This window comes from Artemia sp. Qi Xiang Cuo, chromosome 9 (assembly GCF_049724085.1).
Source record: "Artemia sp. Qi Xiang Cuo chromosome 9, ASM4972408v1, whole genome shotgun sequence".
Taxonomy (NCBI): domain Eukaryota; kingdom Metazoa; phylum Arthropoda; class Branchiopoda; order Anostraca; family Artemiidae; genus Artemia; species Artemia sp. Qi Xiang Cuo.
In genome coordinates this window covers 64,932,636-64,953,638 of record NC_142802.1, presented here as the reverse complement: position 1 = coordinate 64,953,638, position 21,003 = coordinate 64,932,636, and the positions used below count along the sequence as shown (strand labels likewise).

The 21,003-nt window shown below is 35.7% G+C and overlaps 1 protein-coding gene across 1 annotated transcript in view; it reads right to left on the bottom strand.

Moving 5' to 3' along the window:
- The window catches only part of LOC148948938 (prolyl endopeptidase-like), a 104,680-nt gene that overhangs the window by 31,792 nt on the left and 51,885 nt on the right, over positions 1–21,003 (bottom strand). Inside the window, 3 exon segments of the mRNA XM_089094840.1 lie at positions 5,406–5,702; positions 10,023–10,233; positions 14,225–14,448. Of these exon segments, the coding sequence (XP_088950966.1) occupies positions 5,406–5,702; positions 10,023–10,233; positions 14,225–14,448 (732 nt within the window).

Genomic DNA, 21,003 nt, shown 5'->3' with positions numbered 1-21,003 from the left:
CCCCCCCCCATGCAGCTCATTCACCCGCACAAATCCCATCAAAATTGCGAGATAGACAATTTGGTCACCCTAGTTGATCTTCGGATAGAAAATATGCTTATAAGGAAAACACTTCCCCGCAACCCTTAGGGCAAGGGTTTTAAGTTATGACCTGAGGGTATATAAGGTTTTTATAGAAGGTGTTGTCGTAGAAACTTCAAAACAGGCTCATTCAATTGGAAATTCAAAGGGCTAGTGCCCTTTTTAATAGGCCTAGTCTAAAGAGATTGGAGGGCAACTAGCTCCCCCCATGCCCCTCATTCCCTCAAACATATCCAATCAAAATTTTGAGATAGCCATTTTGTTCAGCGTAGTTGATTTTCAGATAGAAAATATGTTTTTGAGGAGGACACTCCCCCACAACCCTCAGGGCAAAGGTTTTAAGTTATGCCCTGGGGGCATGTAAGGTTTTTATAGAAGGCGTTGTCGTAGAAACTTCAAAGCAGGCTCATTCAATTTGGAATTTATAGGGCTAGTGCCATTTTTAATAGTTGAAAGTGATTGGAGGGCAACTAGCCCCCCCACGCCCATTCCCCCAAACAGATCCAATCAGAATTTTGAGATAGCCATTTTGTTCAGCGTAGGCTAGTTGATTTCCAGAGAAAAAATATGTTTTTTTAGGAGGACACTCCCCCAAAACTCTCAAGGCAAGGGTTTTAAGTTATGCCCTGGGGCATATAAGGTTTTATAGAAGGCGTTGTTCTAGAAACTTCAAAACAGGCTCATTCGATTGGAAATTCAAAGGCCTAGTTCCCTTCTTAATAGTCGAAAGTGATTGGAGGGGAAATAGCCCCTCCCCCATGCCCATCATTCCCCCAAACACATCCAATCAAAATTTTGAGATTTTGTTCAGCTTAGTTGATTTCCAGATAGAAAATATCTTTTTGAGGAGGACACTCCCAACAACCCTCAGGGCAAGGGTTTTAAGTTATGTCCTGGCGTATATACAGTTTTTATAGAAGGCGTTGTCATAGAAACTTCAAAAGGGGCTCATTTGATTGGAAATTCAAAGGGCTAGGGCCCTTTTTAATAGTCGAAAGTGATTGGAGGGCAACTAGTCCCCCCCACGTGCATCATTCACCCAAACACATCCAATAAAAATTTTTAGATAGCCATTTTGCTTAGCGTAGGCTAGTTGATTTCCAGATAGAAAATATGTTTTTGAGAAGGACACTCCCCCAAAACCCTCAGGGCAAGAGTTTTAAGTTATGTCCTGGGGGTATATTAGGTTTTTTATAGATGACGTTGTTGTTGAAACTTCAAAAAAGGCTCATTAATTTGGAAATTTCAAAGGGCTAGTGCCCTTTTTAATTGTCGGAACTGATTCGAGGGTAACTAGCCCCCCCCCCACGCCCCACCTTCCCCCAAACACATCCAAAAAATTTTTTGAGATAGCCATTTTGTTCGGCGTAGTTGATTTACAGATAGAAAATATGTCTTTGAGGAGGATACTCCGCCACAGCCCTCAGGGCAAGGGTTTTAAGTTATGCCCTGGGGGCATTTAAGGTTTTATAGAAGGTGTTGTCGTAGAAACTTCAGAAAAGGGCTCATTCGATTTGAAATTCAAAGGACTAGTGCCCTTTTTAATAGTCAAAAGTGATCAGTAATATTTTTTGTTGTTGTCGTTGTTTAGACCAGGGCACTTCGTATCGAAGGAGTTGTCATGGGAACTTCGAAAGGGGCTCATTCGATTGAAAATAGAAAGGGCTGATGCCCTTTTGAATAGTCGAAAGTGGTTGGAGGGCAACTAATTCCCCTTCGACTCCCATTTTCCCATTATGTTTAAAAACTAAATGTTGCCTTAACATCAAATCAAAATGCACTGTGATACTGCTAATTCCCAATAAGGCATCTCAGCAGTATCCCAAGAATGACTGAGGGTATTATGTTCAAACTTTTGGGGCTTCTTCTTCTCTTAAAATTTAACCAAATCAAAATAGTGTAAGTGTATCTAAGCTATCAAAGAAAGTAAACAGATTTTTTTGCAAATGGTATCAAGTTTTCCATTTCGGGTCAACTAGAGGAGGTATCAAACTAAGTTAAACAGTACTATTTATTTGTGGCCAGATTTTTAAATGGGTGTATGTTGTTAAAAATTGCTGAAAATTTTCCTCCAGTGTTTAAATAGCAGGCCAAACTATAAATCCTTAAAAAAACGAAAAGATTTAAAGTGTTATTTTCTTTTTCACTGAAAAGACTATGTCAATATAAAACGAACAGAAGTTAATTAAAAAAACTTTTCCCATAAAATATGTTTTCAAAGAAAAGTAAAGAATTCCATTAAACAAAAATGAGCAAAAATAAAATCTAATAATCTACCAAGCTCGAAACTACCACAAATCAGCATCGATAAATAAATGAAACCCAAAACAAACAGAATTACAATAAATAACAGAGTCAAAATCAAAACGAGCAGAAATTAATATAAGTTGGGCACAAAACCCCTATGCCTTGTCAAGGCCAGAACAAAATTTGCACTTTACTGAAAAAATGTAAATGAATGTGCATTGTCAGTTTAATATACACATACTGATATTTAGTAATCAAAATGTTAAAATTATTTGATTTATTAAAGTTATAAAAGTAAAAACATTTATATAATGTGAAACTAACCTCTCTTTCAATGAATTTACCAAGTAAAATTAAGAAGATAAAGTTACCATAATAGTAACCATTACCATAAAGTTGCCTGTTTATTTTACTTAAACTTGACAATTCGTGGCAATTTTTGATTGTTCTGGGCTTCATTTGTTTACTGAGAGCAATGTAGGTTCGTTTTAAGCTTGACTTATTTTTTAACTTTATTTCTGCTTGTCTTTGAGTTAAAGTAGCTTTGTTTTTAAGGATTTATTTTAAATAGCTTCTCTTCGTTAACTGACAATATTTTTTTTTTGTTGGTCAATAAAAGATAAAAACTATTTACTCGGTTTTTCCTAGGCTGCGCAAAAAGCAGTGGACCCTATGGTACAATAAAGATAAGACAAAAAAGGGTAGATCTTGAACAAACTGCAACAGAAAGGATTTTTGTATCATTCTGTAGAGAAAAACGCGCTTATTAACATATCCCAAATCGCCATTGCTGCCTCTAGGTGAAACAGGCCAAATACACCCATAAACTACGGAGGAGGGGGCAAAAAGCTAAAAGTTCGTTATATAGAAATAGTAAGACACCTTCTATGGGGTTATTAGGGTTGTAGATAAAAGAAATAAACGAAAAATGTGGGGTACTATATATTATTTTGCTTTTCATATATATATTTTTCACGAAGGTACTGCGTAGAAACTCCCAATAGGGCTCAATAAGTTGGAAACTGAAAGTTCTAGTACTCCTTTTAAAAACTAAAAGTGACTGAAGGGCCACCAGTCCCTGTTAGTTTTGAGATAGCCAGTTTTTCAGCATAATCAAAAAGTCCAATAGCTAAACCTCTGTGATGACGTGACACCCCAGCAGCCCTTGGGTCAAGGCCTGTATGTTATGCAATTTGATCATTGCTACATATAAGATTCGTTATTAGGAAATGGGATCATGTTTTGCCATTTGTCTTCGGAAAGGCTAATGGTATTAAGGCAAGGGTTTCAGGGCATGTTGAACTAGATCAAATACACTATATACATGTAGGGTGTCAAGAGGGCATATCAGCAATATCTCAGGAACGGCTTATGGCATTAAGTTGAACTTTTCAGAGCATGATGAGGGGATGTTTTCCTGACCAAAGAGTACAATGTGCATATTGCTACCACTACTACTACTATCTACTAAAGGTACTAAGGTGAAACCATCAGGGAATGTTCAGTGAATGTTGAACTAAATCTAAAACACTATGTACATACATCGTGCCAAAATGACGTGTGAGCAACACCTCAGGAACAACTTTGAGCATTAGGTTGAACCTTTCCGAGCATGCTGAGAGAGTTATTGAACTAGCCAAATCTATTAGGTGCATACTCCAGCTATTACTACTTTTGCTACTACTAGTATTGCTACCATCACCCTGCTGCTATCACTAAAATTAAGTGATACAGAATTTATTTACTCTGACAGGAAGGATAAGGGGCACATGTAGGGAGGAAACTACAGTGACGACAGTTGTGAACTATGGTTCTGAAGCATGGACGCTCCGACAAACGAATAAAAATTTGCTAGATGTTTCCAGAGAAATTTCCTAGGGATTGTTCTGGGTACACGGCTGACTGACCGTATTCCAAACAGTAGGCAGTACGAAAAGTGTGGTTCAAACCCGCTTTCTAGGGCTACAATGAGAGAAAGATTGAGATGGTTAGGGCACGTTCTGCGGATGAAAGATGACATATTGCTAAAGATTTTCCTTTCCGGCCAACCGTCTAGGGCTAAATGCAAAGCAGGTAGTCCACGGTTGGGGTTGGAAAAAGTCATAAAGAAAAAATTAAGAGAAATGGAAGCTTCCTGGGAGGGTGTAAAGAGGGAGGCTTTGAATAGATTAGGATGGAGGAGGAGCGTGCGTAGCTGCGTCGGCCTCAGGTGGCTTGGTGCTGTGGTGAGTTATTAGCAGTAGAAATAGTAGAAACAAAAGAGACAAAGAAAGAAGAATGAGAAAAATTGGACATATGGTAATAGTGAAAATCTTTTTTTCATCCATATTAATACTAGGCCCTTTCGGTAATGTGGTCCCCTTTCCTCTGATTTTAAATTACTTGCTTGCTCTAGTAAGCTCCGGTTATTTTTTCTTCCAGGAACGGCGTATTTTAATTTGAACAAAAGACGTTGTTTTCTTCGTGGGCCTGTTGAAGGGTTTTCTTAGGAATAAGTCGTGATAGGAAACGGTTAAATGATAAAACTAATATCTTTTTTTCAGCAATGTTCTACCTCGTTGGGAAACCAAAAAATCCTCAACTTCGATTATTGTAATCTGTTTATAAACTGAAAACTTTTAATTATAGTACACACTAATAATACCTTAAGATGACTTCCGTAGTTTTGAATATCTATTGTCGTAAAAATACAGCTATAGCTAACATATTTTCCCGTAATATAGAGACCTTAATTAACTGATTGAAATAAAAAAAAATTTTCAACCCCAAAAAATTATATCTATGCTTCTCAGCCATTTGAACCATTTTATTCAGCCTTTATAGTTAACTTAAGGTTCATCAAAAGAAAAGAAAACTACGATTGCCTGAGCTCTTGAATAGATTTCTGTGAAGTATACAATACTAGACTTACAAGTAAGTAAGGTATAGATAATACCTTACTAGATATGGATAATACTAGATTAAGTAAGGTATAGATAATACCTTACTAGATATGGATAATACTAGATTTATTTAGTGTTTTAGGGTACAAGCTTTCCGTATCTTGCAAAATTTTTGAAATATAAAAAAAACCTTACCCTGGCATCTCTCAAATAGCAGGTGACGAGCTTATCATCAGCAACACAGGCACACCATTCGAGGACATCTTTCTCATGTTCAGGGATTATAGTGGACCAAGATCTATATAAAGATTCACAATCAGAATTCGTCGTATACCTGGATAAATCTATTGCTATTAGCCTTCGGCGTGGAGCGTCTTTGTTTGTTAGAAAGATGGCAACTTCTGCTTGGGATCCAATAGCAGGGTAACCTTTCTCTGCAAGTGAACGTTCTTCATTTCCATATTCACATGGAGCGTTCATGTTTGTGATGTACTGAAAAATCAAGTGAGTCAAGGATAAACATATTTTTTTTAATGGTTTTAGGAGGACTTAGACAAAAATAAGAAGAAATCAGAACAATTAAAAAGTACTTTATAAAATCAATTTAAAGGACATTTTAGTGATTAAGCATAATGATGATGTGACAAACACAACTCTTTGTGAACAAGGTGGTCCGATGGCCGTTATTAAGAGTAATGATAGAATCTCTTAAAAATAAACAAATAACGTGCAATCCCAGTAAAAGAGGCCACAAGGCCGGAAAGCAAGAAGTCGGAATTCGGCAACCGCAAATTAAGCTGAAATCAGTACAAATAATTTTATATATTTGGAAAGTTATTGGCAGATGATCATATCTGAAACTTTAAGCTGGAACTTCACGTAAAGAGCAGCTCGCAGTTTGGATAACTTCACATATATTTAAGTTGATGACGACCCAAAAAATACATCAACTATTAATACACTTCTATGGAGAAAAATAGATTCTATCTTACTCCTCCCCCTCCCCCAGTAAAACCTCCACTTCTACTAAGGAATAGTCAAAAATTCTAAAATTAATGCATTTATAGGGAACTTGAATGAATTCCAATTTCATTGCCGCAGCTCATAACAGTTCCTGACACATGCGGACAACCACCCAATCACAAAACAGGAAGCGAATTCAATACAGAAGAGCCAAGATACTTCAAAGTGAAACCGGATCTCACACTATTTTCAATCTCCACAACCAAGTTGTTACCTCTTATTGTATCATGCTCATGAACAGAACCTCTGAAATAGTAAAACTCATTAAAAGTTTCTAGGACTAGATTATGCACACAATTAAACACAAACATCACCATTTGATAATCCCTTATCTGTCAAACATCGTATAGTCTTAGAGACTTAAAGCATGCACTGGTGTCTTTCACAGTTTTTACGTACTTCCTCATTATTCTTCCTGCTTTATTTTGTAGAATTTGCAAACGCTTGTAATTAACATAAAAGTCGCTGCTCCAAACTACACATCCATATGATATATAAGGGTAGATTATTGCAAAATATATCATGCGAAGAGTACGTTCCGGCAGAATATGCTTCAATCTTCTGAGAATGCCAACTCCACGTGCAATTTTTGGGAAATAATGTCGGTATGATGCTTCCACAAAAGATTAGAATCAATATGGAAGCCAAGGTATAGTGACTTTACTTGTACAATAGGCTTTTCACACAATAAGACTTAACCACTTACATCGATAGGATCACCCACTCTACAGAATGTCAGTAGACGTCTTCTTTACGTTCACGCACAGCACACTTAAACTCGTAAACACCTCCAGTCTTTTGAGAGCATTATTATCTTTTGCTATTAAATCATCAACTGATTTTGCAAATACCGTTAGCGTAGTGTCATCCGCAAAAAAATTAATACATACATCCTGCAGATAAAAGCGCATCATGTCCACGTAAACTAGATAAAGTAAAGGGCCCAACACAGAGCCCTGAGGCACACCACACTTCCCAGGAAAAGATGATGAATCTACATCATTTAAAACGACTTTAAGGAACCTAATGTGAAGACAGCTCTCAAACCATCTTAGACAAACCCCATTTATTCCAAGACTTCTGCTTCGTTGAAGCAACACTTGGTAGTCAACCGTGTCAAACGCTTTTCTAATGTCAATGACAACAGACATAGGTATGTTAGCCTACCTAAGCTCATTGCATAGTTAACGCTTTGAACCAGGTGCTGCAAGACATGCGTCGTGAATGACCCTTACAAAACCCAAACTGTGCTGGACTCAAAAGCCTATTCATCTGAAGGAAATTATAGAGCTGTTTATGTACCACTTTCTCCAGTATCTTTGAAAAAATAGGTAGAATTTATATTGGTGTCCAGGTTTCGAAATCAGCCTTATGACCACCTTTGTGAAGGAGAATGACCTTCGCCACCTTAAATTGCAGCGCAAAACTTACCTTTTCTAGGGAAAGATTAATGATAAAAATAGACAGGGAAGAATATATCCTAAAATCACTTTAAGAGCTGGTAGGGACAAAAGATCAACACTGGCAGACATAGATTTAAGTAACTGCATAACTTTACGCACTGTCTTCACTCGTGCACGGCTAAAATTCCATATTTAATTTTTCGCCTTGGACAAAATAAATAATCCCGTATAATAGGTAAGAAATAATCCCATCTTCATCACACATTAATGCTCAACTAGCTTATCCTCTCAGCCCACCTTTATCTCCCCTAGCCATCTTTTCTCCCATATCCACCCTATGCCCCATCATAAAATAAACAGAAAATATTAAATTATGAAGAGAAAAAATTCTTTGATAAATATTTGAAAACTTTCTTCCCCTATATCAAACCACACTGACAAACAGACTGGAATTTTTTTATTATTTTATGAAGATAAAAAAAAAAAATTCGAAATCTTGGGACATGTGCATTTTTCTTTTCTATCGGTTTCTCGAGATGAAAATACAAAAAAGGAACACATCCTAAAGATAGAGGGAAGATTGTCTTCTCCTAAATAAACTCCCCTGATTATTACAGATATATACAAAATGGCCCAACCCCCCTAAACTTCAGTCTAGCACGAACGACCTAACACAAAGCTGAACCCGGCACACCTTCACCAAAGCAAAATCTAACCCACACAAAATTCAGTCCACCTTTTTTTAACTGAGCTAAATAGCTGTTGAAACTGAATCCTTTTCAAGCAAATGCCCCGTATGCCATATATCGATATTTTTTTTTACAGTTTTTCAATTTCGGAACTGTTTCACTCCCCTCCTCCCGCCTCTAAAAAAACGATAAAAAAACCTGTATACATTCCCACAATAAATTCAAGTAACATCTAAAAAAAACAAAAAAAAAACAATTAAATAAAAACAAAGATATACAGATCTATGGAGGAAAGTTGGAAAGGGTGGGAGAAAGCAACTTTCCAGTGTGGGGCACAAGGATTGAATTTTCATATGCCTTCAATTGTTGATTAGACGAGTCTCCTGCTTTGTGTGGTAAAATTTTGCCTGACACCTATTTAATTTAGCCATCATTTGATGTTTATCAATAGGTCTCCATGACCAAAGATATTTCCTCGAACCGTAAATTGGTCATAAAAATGCAGGAAAGAACCAACTTATTTAAAACCATTAGACAATGTCCACGGGACGTAAAATCGTTCTTCTTCATTCTTCTGGTGAGCAGCCTCCCCCCCACCCAAAAAAATGTGGATTCGTCCCTGACCTTGTTTCATCGTAAACTCAAAGTGATGAAGTGTAAAAGAAAAATTTAAATAGCCTATGAAGAATTAATTCTTGAAATAATGAAAAGTAACAATGCCTGCTTTAAGCTCTGAGCAGTTGTACTCTAAACAGCACATGTCTGAGGAATGACAGGTACCCACACAAAAGTGGACCCTCAATCGAGCTCAGAATTGCCAATCTTTACGTTTCTGATTGGTTTATTGGTTCACTGACGTTGATTGGCGTTTGTTTGGTTCATTGACATTGATGTTGATTGGGTCATTTCGATCATTGACGTTGATTGGTTCATTTCAATCTTTGACGTTTCTGATTGGTTCATTGACGTTGACGTTAATTGGTTAATTTCGAGTCATGAACCAATCGACATATACCTGCTTTTCAAGTCATATTATTGGCAAAGTTTTATATACTTGTCATAACTCCCCGAAGGAAGACTTGGTTTTCAGACACCCCCACAAAAATCAATGCAAACATTAATACTTACAGGTAATTGTAGCTTTCGTTAGCGTTAATTTTTGGGTATATTTCAAAGAATCAATTTTGTTTTGGTAAAATTCGAGGAGAGTCCAATTTTTTTTTTGAATAGTGGAAGTACTAACTTCAACAGGTTATTTTCTTATTTCAACAGTTGATATACTGATTTCAACAGCTTAAACTATATAAAAATTGAGCAGAACATGGAAGACTATGATGCTTGACTCACGCAGAAATCTTTAGTCCTGATTCAACACTAACAAGGACAAATTACAAGACTATTCCAATAGCTCAAAACCTACCTTGCTTTTTTTAAAGTATTCTCATGAGAGAAATACTACCCTTTTTTTTATTTGAATACCCCCCCCCCCCGAGAATAGTAGAACAGAGAATTAGAGATAAAGAGTAGTTGACGACAAGGGGATAATAAGGAGTAGTTAATTATCTCAATATATTCCTCAACTTCCTAACTATAATTTTGTCAGGGATATTGGGTTTTAAAAAATCAGGAATACTTTAACGTCCTTTAGGAGTATCTCATACATAATTAAGGGGTGTTGAAAAAAATTAATTCATTACCTCAAAATCTGCCTCAAGTTTATTGACTATTGTTATGATAGGAAGTTGTGCGTACATTTGATGCGGTGAGGCGACCAGCGACCAGTCATAATCGGGAGCTCCTCGTCTTTGAACCAGTGCCTCTAAGTCAACATAGTATAATAACTGATTTTCACACCCGACCTGCACAGTGACAAATAGATACTTTCCACAGACCGATACCTCTGATGACCTTAAAATAATATTAACTTTCAGTGCATTTAGGCAAGTCATGAAGATGCAAAATAAAATCCTTCATGGAGATTAGAAACTTGTTGTGGAATCTTAAAGAAAGGGGAATGAAAGAATATACGATTTAGAGATGGCTGAAATTTTCAATTTTTTTCTTTATTTTATTTCTTTCTTTTGATTTTTCTTTCATCTTCTTATTTTTTATCTTTCTTTCTATTTTTTATTCTTTCATTTATTTACAAAAAAAAGGAAACGATCCGAGTCAAACTGCTGGGTGCGATTTAGACATGGCTGAATATTTCGATATTCTTTCTTTTATTTCTTTCTTTCAATTTTTTTATTTTACTTTTTCATTTTATTCGTTTCTTTCAATTTTTCGTTCTATTTTTTTATTTTTCCCCTTTATTTGTTTATTTCATTTTTTTTAATCATCTACAAAAAAAGAAAATGACGAATGAAGAAATAACGACGTAGCTGAATTTTTTAATTATTTTTCTTTATTGTATTTCTTTCTTTCAGTTTTTTGTTCAGTTTTTTCTCTTATTTCTTCGTTTCTATTTTTTTTTTTAATTCACCTAATGAAAATGTAAGTTAGATTTAAAGAACTTGCCATTCATCCGAGTCGAACGGCTGGAATCCTGCTCGCTTGACAGGCAGTTCTGGCCGCTGAAATGAGATGCACCAGCGACAAATTAATCATCGGAAATTAAACAAGTACAATGAAGGAAGTAGCAATGAAGGCAATGAATGAAGGAATGAAGGAAGTGCGATTTAGGTGTTGCTGAAAATTACAGTAATTTTTCTTTATTTTATTTATTTCTTTCAATTTATCTTTCAATCGTTTCTTTCATTTTTCATTTATTTCTTTCTTGTATTTTTTTATCCACTCATCTACAAAAATGGAAGAGCGATTTAAAAAACTTGCCATCGATTGAAACCCCTGGAATCCTGCCAGCTTAACAGGCAGCTCTAACTACTCAGATGAGACAACTCAGTGACAAATTCACCCTAAGAATGAAGAAAGTTAGAATAAAACAGCCGAACGAGAAAGTACGATTTGGACGCAGACAATTTTTTTTTCTTTCTTTAATTTTTTCATTTTATTTCTTTCTTTTAAAATTTTTCGTCCTATTTTTTCTTTCATTTTTCCCTCTGATCTCTTTCTTTCAATTTTCCTTTTTGTTATTCATCTACAAAAATGGAAGTTAGATTTAAAAAAAAACTTGTCATTGATCACGAGTCGAACCCCTGGAAATCTGCTCTCTTGACAGGCAACTCTAACCGCTGAATTGAGATGTCCCAGCGACAAATTACCCATATGAAATTAAAAAAGTTAATGAAGAAAGTACGAAACCAGTGGAATGAAGAAAGTGCGACATGGCTGAAAATTTCAATAATTTTTCTTTATTTTATTTCTTTCTTTCAATTTTTCTTTTATTTTTTCATTTTACTCCTTTATTTAAATTTTTTGTTTTTTCTATTCATCGAAAAAAAATGGAAGTCAGATTTCAACAATTTGTCATCTATCAGAGTCGAACCCCTAGAATCCTGTCCACTTGACAGGTAGCTCTAACTGCTAAGCCTAGATACTCCATCAACAAATTCACCATAGGAAATTAAACCATCTTATTTCCCTAATATAGTTAAATTTTCATGAATATTAGATTATTTTCAATTCATTGATGTTTGCAAAACTATAAAAAGTTTACTATATACGAGAATTGAACACTGACTTATTGCAAAACAAACTTTACAATTGAAATAAAAATATATAAGAAATGCGTACTTTTTTTAATAGCACAGTGAAAACAAACATATAAAAACTTATCCATACAAAAATAATTTTTATAATTTTGTTATTGAAGATATCTTTTTATAAGAACACTATCCCGATATTCTTTGTAGCAATATCTTGGTTTTCAAGCCTTAAAGGAGATTCTTGTTTCAACTTTCTAATAATTTTACAATTATTATTATTATTTACTTTATTTTTTTTTGTATTTTTTTTAAAACTTGAAACAGCATTCAAAAAAGTACAAGATCGCTGAAAAAAGTTACAAAGCATAATAAAGCTATCCCGACAGCAATTCTTCCCAGAGCTTTTATTTTACTTGTGTCAAAATTAGCAGTTAAAGCAACAATGACATCAAACTGAAAACTTTTTTTTCCCTGGACCCATTTTAGGTCTTTTCATACCTGAAAACCGAAATTTTTAAGGACTTTTTTTTGTTTGTCACAAAATTACGAGGTTTTTAGGAGAGAACGATATTTTACTGTATTACAGTACCACATATATCTGTCAACATTAATAGTTAGAGCACCAATGACATCAAAAAGAAAACTTTTTTCCCTGGACCCATTTTAGGTCAATTCGTACCCGAAAACCGTGATTTTCAAAGAGTTTTCTTATGTTTGTCTCAAAATTACTAGTTTAGGACAAAATTTTATTGTATCACAGTACTACATACTTCTGTCAACATTAAGCCGTTAGAGCACTAATGACATGAAACGACAAATTTTTTTCCCTGGACCATTTTTAGGTCTATTCGTACCTGAAAACCACAATTTTCAAGGAGTTTTCTTATGTTTGTCTCAAAATTACGAGGTTTTTAGGAGAAAACGACATTTTACTGTACCACAGTACCGCAAACAGTAAGCATTAACAGTTAGAGCACCATTGACATCAAAAAGAAAACTTTTTTCCCCTGGACCCATTTCGTACCTGTTCGTACCTGAAAACCTAAAATTTCAAGGAATTCTTTTGTTTTTCTCACAATTACCAGGTTTTTAGGAGAGAAAGAAACTTTATTGTATCACAGTACCACATATATCTGTCAACATTAACAGTTAGAGCACCAATGACATCAAAAAGAAAACTTTTTTTCCCTGGACCCATTTTAGGTCTATTTGTACCCGAAAACCGTGATTTTCAAATAGTTTTCTTATGTTTGTCTCAAAATTACTAGGTTAGGAGAGAACGGACTTTTATTGTATCGCAGTGCTACATACATCTGTCAACATTAAGCAGTTAGAGCACCAATGACTGGTGCTACAAACAATGAAAGGAAATGAAGAATATTTATTGACAAAAGGTTGAAAAAAAAATGTTGATAGGCAAAAATATATCACTTCAGGTCCTCTATAACACAACAGGAACACTATATAGTTCCATTTTCTAAGTTACGAAAAACTTCTGTTAGTACAAAGCAAAACAGGACACCATGAAAAGTGTTCGGAATCGTCCCCAAAAAAGTGTCCGGAGTTGCCCCATGTTGATACCATTTTGAAAATTTATTCTTTCGTAGATAACGGCCTGGTATTTACTGATGAAAATTGCCATACAGATAGCAGGGGCATACCTTGTCTGATCCTGCTATGTTATGGTCCAAAAGCTACAATAGCTTAGAAAATATAATTACAAAGACTACATGTGTCAAGACTTCCAGCAAGCATATAAAAACTTCCTTACCTCTTTTCTCAGTTGTCTCTTTTATCCAAAATTTAAAACTTGCACCAAATGTGCGTTACATGAAGGGTATCTAGTGGGAATCTTTTGAATGGATTAGATCAAAAACTTTAGACAAGAGGTCAAACGTACGGAGTCGCCCCCGTGTGGCTTCGCCCCTCTCTCCCCTATATACGTATATACATATATATATATATATGTATATATATATATATATATATATATATATATATATATATATATATATATATATATATATATATATATATATATATATATATATATATATATATATATATATATATATATATATATATATATATATATATATATATATATATATATATATATATATATATACATATATATATATATATGTATATACAAAATATATATTATTGCTTTTAAACATTAAAACAAAATACTAAAATAGTACAAGTTAAGGTTTTTCAAGACATTTTGTACTTTCTATAATCTTAATAAGTCCTTCCCAAAACACAAAACAAATTAAAAAAAATAAACTTGCGTTCTCCACTTAGGAAATGATTCGTTTTCTTCTGATGATTTGTCAGATGAATCGTTTGATTGTTCTCTCAGTCTTGGAAGGGGATCCAGCCCAGGAGGGGTACACCACCAAAGAGCATGATGATCTTCAATTTGGTTGGTTCCCAGATAATGGTAGTACATGTTCTGATTTTCATTAGATGTAGTCTCAGTGCCATCCGTTCTTCCTTTTTGATGTTTATAACACTAAAATTCAGAAGAGAATAAAATTATAATAAATTCCAATAAAAATAATAATTTTTAAAATTCCAATAAAAATAAATTTAGGGAATATTGACGGGAACGTTGAACTAAATCAAACCACACTGTGCATGCAGGTTGTCAAAAGAGCGTATCTCAGGAATAGCTTAGGGTACTCAGTTTCGACTTTCAGGGAAAGACGAGGGGAATGACCAATATTGACGATACGGCATTGTGTGTACACTATTACTACTACAACCACTACTATTTTCACTGAGACTACTACTAAGGCTAAGGGTATTAAGGTGAAAATTTCAGGAAATGCTGAGGGGGAAGTTGAACTAACTTGAAAACCCTACGGGCAAACATATTGTCAAAAGGCCGCATCAGTAATATCTCTAAGAGACGGCTTTTAGTATTAATTTGAATTTTCCAGGGCATGATGAGAGGGATGTTCAAGTGACTAAAAAGTAATATGTGCATACTACAAATGCTACTAGTACCACAAACAATGAAGGAGATGAAGAATATTTATTGACAAAAGGTTGAAAATGCAAAGTAGATATTTTCCAAAGTCTTAGGCTATACCTCTTACAACCACAACTAGAAGTGCAATTCTAAATCAACTATGAAATAACCCCTAACATGGATTCTTTTAAAGATATAGACACTTAAAAATTCCCTGTTCCTTAAGAGCTTTCTAACAGATTCAAAATATCTGTACAAGCTTAAGAATTTCGAATAATCCTAAGCAAAGACATCATTCTTAGTCAAACCTTCGGATCGCATTTTATTTTCTTCATTCGGAGAATAGAGTCTAGTATGCTGTAAATAATTTGAAAAACGAGAGATTCTACATAAAAGTAAAACAAATAATACTGTTCTGTCTTTCTATGATTCTACTTCGGTTCAGTTCGAAGAGTGAAAAAAAAAAAAAAACGCACATATCACATCAAAAGACATACTTTCTCGACTCTCTTTCTCCTCTGGATCCAAGCTTCGTTTCCAGACACAACAATGGCAGTTGAAACGCACGACATTAAGCGATAAAATAAACTTAGTGAAATATTTCACGAGCAAAAAAACTCAATGTCAGCTCAATACTGAAACATCTGAATACCCATGCCCAAATATGAGTTAATCCTACAAAGTCTTATTTTATGGTGCCTTAAAATTATATTACAATAGATTTTTATTCTGCGTATCGTGAGCAAACGTGTGATTCAGAAATGACTGTCGGATTGTCCGTCTCAATCTGCTCTTTTAACAACCAATTAATTAAAAAAAGTTTTTCTACAAAGTGAGTTTTTCAAAGAAAAGTAAAGAACTCCATTAAACCAAAAATGAGCGAAAATAAAATCGAATAATCTACCAAGCATAAAACTATCACAAATCAGCATCGATAAACAAATGAAACCCGAAAAGAACAGAGATTACAATAAATACAGGGTTCGGACAGGTCGGTTCGTTTCAAATTATAAGCTCTGTCCTATTTTTATAGGATTTCCCGGGCCCAAATATAGGCCAAATATAGGATTCGGAAGTCCTCGGGATTAGATCTGTGGTAGATGGCGTGGGATGCCTGGTCACATAAATTCGCCATTTCCCGAGTTTTTGTATTTATTATTATTTTTTTTTAATTTCAGTTACAAACTGTACAAATAGTAAAAAAAGCAAAAAATCAGATACACATACTGTGCCAACGATTGACTGATACAGGTAAAATATTTGGAATCATTCTTGCTGCTTCTTGGGCATTAATTTCGATATGAGGTCAGTTTTTCTCTTTGCAAGAGACTGCTCCATTTTCGAATATTTCACCATCTACTCTCTTTTACTTGTTCTGAATTTCACAGCTCCTTCGATCAAAGAAACAGTTAGGGCAATGTTTATTGAACTCTTGGACTCGGTAGCCTTCTTCATTCTGTCGGTCACTTCCTGAAGTAGAGTATCTGCTACTGTTCTCTTTTCTTGCTCTAATACTCTAAGTTTTTTCCTTTTGCTTTAAAGGTCTTCTATTTCTTTCTTTTTGTCGCAGACCTCATGCAACTTCCACTTTCTGTCCTCTTCGAAAGCTGCTTACTCCTTCTTGGATAGCTCTTCTTTTTTCTTTTCATCCAGATATTGTTGATACCGAGACCGTGCAGAACGTGCAAGATTCAACAGCTCTTTTGTAATAAAAAACCGTTCTGGTTTTCCTCCATAAAACGTCAACGTGTCATATACCATGAGTCTCGCATCCAGAACGCGTTCAGACATCAAGGCCTGGTCTTCACCGGGAATCCTACCAGAACACGAGAACCCTCGCTCAATATCTGCGCAGCCATGCGACAACGTCAGCACCGCTTTTATAAGCTTGGTAAGTTCCGGGTACTTGCTGTCCCCGCGCTCATTCACCAGTCCAAAATAATGGCTCCAAAAATGATCGATCCGAGTAATGTCCTCACGGGGTTCAGTTTCCGTTAACAAAAGCAGCCACTCAGCCTGGGCGACGTCTGAGCTTACTCAAATCGCAATCTCGCGTGCCACAACCGCTATGTATGCAATGCTTCTTGAATCCTTCATGTTAATCGGACTCAAACAGCGTAAAGCCTATAGAAAACCATCCTTTTCCAGAGGACATTTGTTCAAAATATGGCGAATACCCGCAATAAAATGTTTTCGCACAATGACATAGAAAATGGTCTTGTCTTTCAGTGTTGCTTTCTCATCGAAAGCTCGTTCCACATTTTCTGAAACTGTGGGCTTTTCTGCAAATTTTTCAGCAAGGTTCAACATTTCTGGTGAGAAATTTTTCGTCTCGGTCACGAAATCAGGAGTAAAGACCAGTCCGCAAAGCGTCACAACTAGTCTTTTGATCTCTGAGTGCAGAACATGAATGAGAGGCTCTTCTTTCTTGAACATTTGGGTGAAACTCATGAACAGTTCTGCTGAGGCTAGAACAAACTCGAGTTGGGCCTTCATCGTCGCACTTTTGATATAAGCCACAATCTTCAGAAACTTGGGAGTTTTTTGCCAAAAGGTTTTTCTCTCTCGGCACGAAGTTCAGGAAGTACTCTAAGATTGCCGGCCACTGCTGCATGATTCTAGCCAGGGCATGTCCGATCGTCAGCCAGCGGCTTGGGACATGCTTCATGAAAGCATTCTCTGGCACTCCCACTTTCTTTTGGCACTTTCGATAGCCTTCACAACGTGCAGGCCAGCCGTCAAAAAATGAATGCACGAGAATAACAAAGTCGGAACTTTCTTCTCCGAACACCTGAAGACCTTTCAAGAAAGCTTTATGAATTATATGGATGTTACAAGTACCAATGTTCAACATTCCCTTTCCCGTCACTTTCTTTTTTTGGCATTGAACTTGTTCCAAACGCTTTTGTTGACGTTTGGTCCGTCACTTCCAAGCGTGATCAGTTTTTCAAGTGGCAGCTGATTCTGCTCAATGGCTGACATAATCTTCCAATACAGGTCCTCACTTGTCGTGTGACCCATAAAACTAGTGCATAAATCTCTGCTCTGGATTTCGTTTCCGTATGAGGACCAATATCGAACACGTATCTGTAACTCTTTCATACCATCTTTGTTGGTTGTCTTGTCATATTCTAGTACAAAATCTGACTGAATGTCCTTCACAAGCATTTGCTTGCAGTAAGGATGCAGCGCATCGGTGATCAGATACGTGTGTTTCTTCGCACATAGGGACATTCCGTCGGGGATCTTACCGAGGAACATCGCATGGAAGGTTGCGACAACATGGTCTGAAGAGTTAGCAGACATGGAACTCCTTACCGTCTGAAGTGCCCATATTAACTCAGCTTTATAAGCGGCATCACACTCACAAAACATGTTTGTACCAACTAATGGTTTATCCTTGGTTGTTTCATCAACTCGAGATTTTCCGGTCAGGTGAAGCTGTAGTGGATGTAGTTGAGCAGTAACTGCGGCTTTGTGTTCTGCAGATCGCACATGTTGGTTTAGCTGAGCAGCCCCAGCTGTGCAACCAAGATTTTTCAAGCAGAGTTTGCAAAAGAACGAGTACTGGTCGTTCCCAGTCTTGCACCATTCGCCAATCTTTCTACCGCTGCAATCCGTCTTAGCAAGCCATGAACTATTGAACTTGGTAGGCCCCATACTTAATTACCAAGCATCACCTCCAGAAAACATCCCACGATTAAAAGGCCATAAAAAAGAAAAAATGTGGATATGTCAAAAACTGGGCCGTATTCGTATCAGCCTTTTATAGCGTTCAGCCAGGAAACGCATAAGTCGCAAGAACTCATAGTCTCATTAAGAAGAGACTGCTAGCCTATATACTGATCTTCGCTCATTTTGGACAGGCCCAACATGACAAAAAACAAAACTTAGGCTACTAAGTCAACACAACAGCATAGCCCAGGCAGAAGCAGCTTACTAATCCCAACACAAATCATTAGTTAAGTTCAAACAGCTCAACACTTGTAATTAATTATCGATCTACACCGAAAGACAGCACAGTCTACAAGCAGAGTCAAAAGCAAAGAAAAGCACATCTTGGCTTACTTAACGAGCAGTGAAAATTGCAAATCATGAGCAATGTCCTTGGTGCTCTTCAGCCGAAAATATAGGAATAATAGGATTTTAGCTAAAAATATAGGCATTTTATAGGAGTGCATTAAAATATAGGAATTTATTGGAATTTATAGGCGAGTCCGAACCCTGTAAATAACCAAGTCAAACTCCAAACGAGCAGAAATTAATATGAGTAGAGCTCAAAACCCCTATGCCTTCCTAAGGCCAGAACATAATTTGCACTTTACTGTAAAAAAAAACACAAATGAATGTGCATTGTCAGTTTAATACACATATGCTGATATTTCGTCCTTAAAATGTCAATAATATTCGATTTATTAAAAGTTACAAAAGTGTAAACATTTAAAAAGATTTTTTCAGTAAAGTGCAAATTATGTTTTGGCCTTGGGAAGGCATAGGGGCTTTGTCAGCTCGTTTTGAGTTGGACTTGGTTATTTATTGTAATTTCTGTTCGTTTTGGGTTTCATTTATTTATCGAGGCTGATTTGTGGCAGTTTTACGCTTGCTAGATTATTTGATTTTATTTTTGCTCATTTTTGGTTTAATAGAGTTCTTTACTTTTCTTTGAAAAACGTAATTCAGTGGAAAAAGTTTTTTAATTAATTTCTATTTGTTTTATATTGGCATAGTTTTTTCAGGGGAAAAAAATTATAGTTTAAATCTCTTCGGCTTTTCTTTAAGAATTTATAGTTTTGTCTGCTATTTGTATGCTGGAGAAAACTTTTCAACAATTTTTTAGGACAAAAAATCTATATATTCCCTTTGACAGCTTGGATTAGAAGTAGTAATAGAAGTAGCCCCAAAAGTTTGAACATAATACCGTCAGTCATTCTTGGGATATTGCTGAGATGTCTTATCGCCAATCAGCATACACACAGTGCTTTTGTATTTAATCTTAACACAACATTTAGTTTTTAAGCATAATCGGAAAATTGCATAGCTGTGGGGGGCTGACCTACGCAATAGCCATAAAGATACAGTTACAAGTCCGTTCAGCTAAGCTGAACAAAATGGCTATCTTGAATTTTGATTGGAAGTATTAGAAAAATTTTGAGCCAAAGAAGAAGGCTGATTGCCCTCCAATCACTTTTGACTCTTAAAAAGGATACTAGAATTTCAATTTCAAATCAAATTAGCGCCTTTAATATATCAATGCTTTTACTAGCCATGATAGAGCAGCGCTGCCTATGATATTACTTACATAACCTTTTAATATTGCATGCGTATAGCTTTTTCGTTGAATTAAAACTCCCACTAAACGTTTCAACTTAATGCCCTTAGTATCATTAGTTACAGTAACCGTAGTAGTATAGTGTCTTATGGCTAGTTCAAAATCTGTCACAACCCTGAAAGGTTTAACTTAATAATGTAAGCCATTATTGTGATATTGCTTTGTCATCCTATTCACAATCTACATGATCATAGTTCTTTTTGACTTAGTTCAGAATCCGCCTAAATATTCCCTGAAAGCTTCGCCCTAATACCCTTAGCTTGTGTAGTAGTAATAGTTGTAGCGGCAGTAGTAGCATTAGTAGCAGTATGCATATATTACCTTTTTTTCAACATCCCCTTCAACACAGGATAAAATTTTTAACTTAATACCATCGACTGGTCCTGAAGCATTGCTGATACGTCCTCTTGTCAACCTATGTGGGCATAGTGAGTTTCGATTTATTTCAATACAGTTAAAATACTGCCCAAAACTTTTGCCTTACTACCCTTAAGTTTATTAGTAGTAGTAGCACCAGTAGTTATAGTAGTAGCAGCAGGAATAGAGTTAATAGTAGTAGTCTTAGCTCTAGTAGCAGTAATATTAATAGTAGCAGTAGCAGTAGCTGCAGAAGTAGAAGCAGTAGTATTATGATACAAATATTGGTTTTTGGTTAGTTCAACATCCCCCACAACAAGCGTTGTAAGTGTTAATTTCACAAACAAAACTGTTCCTAAGATATTGCTGATAGGTCATTTTGACAACCTGCATACGGATGACATGTT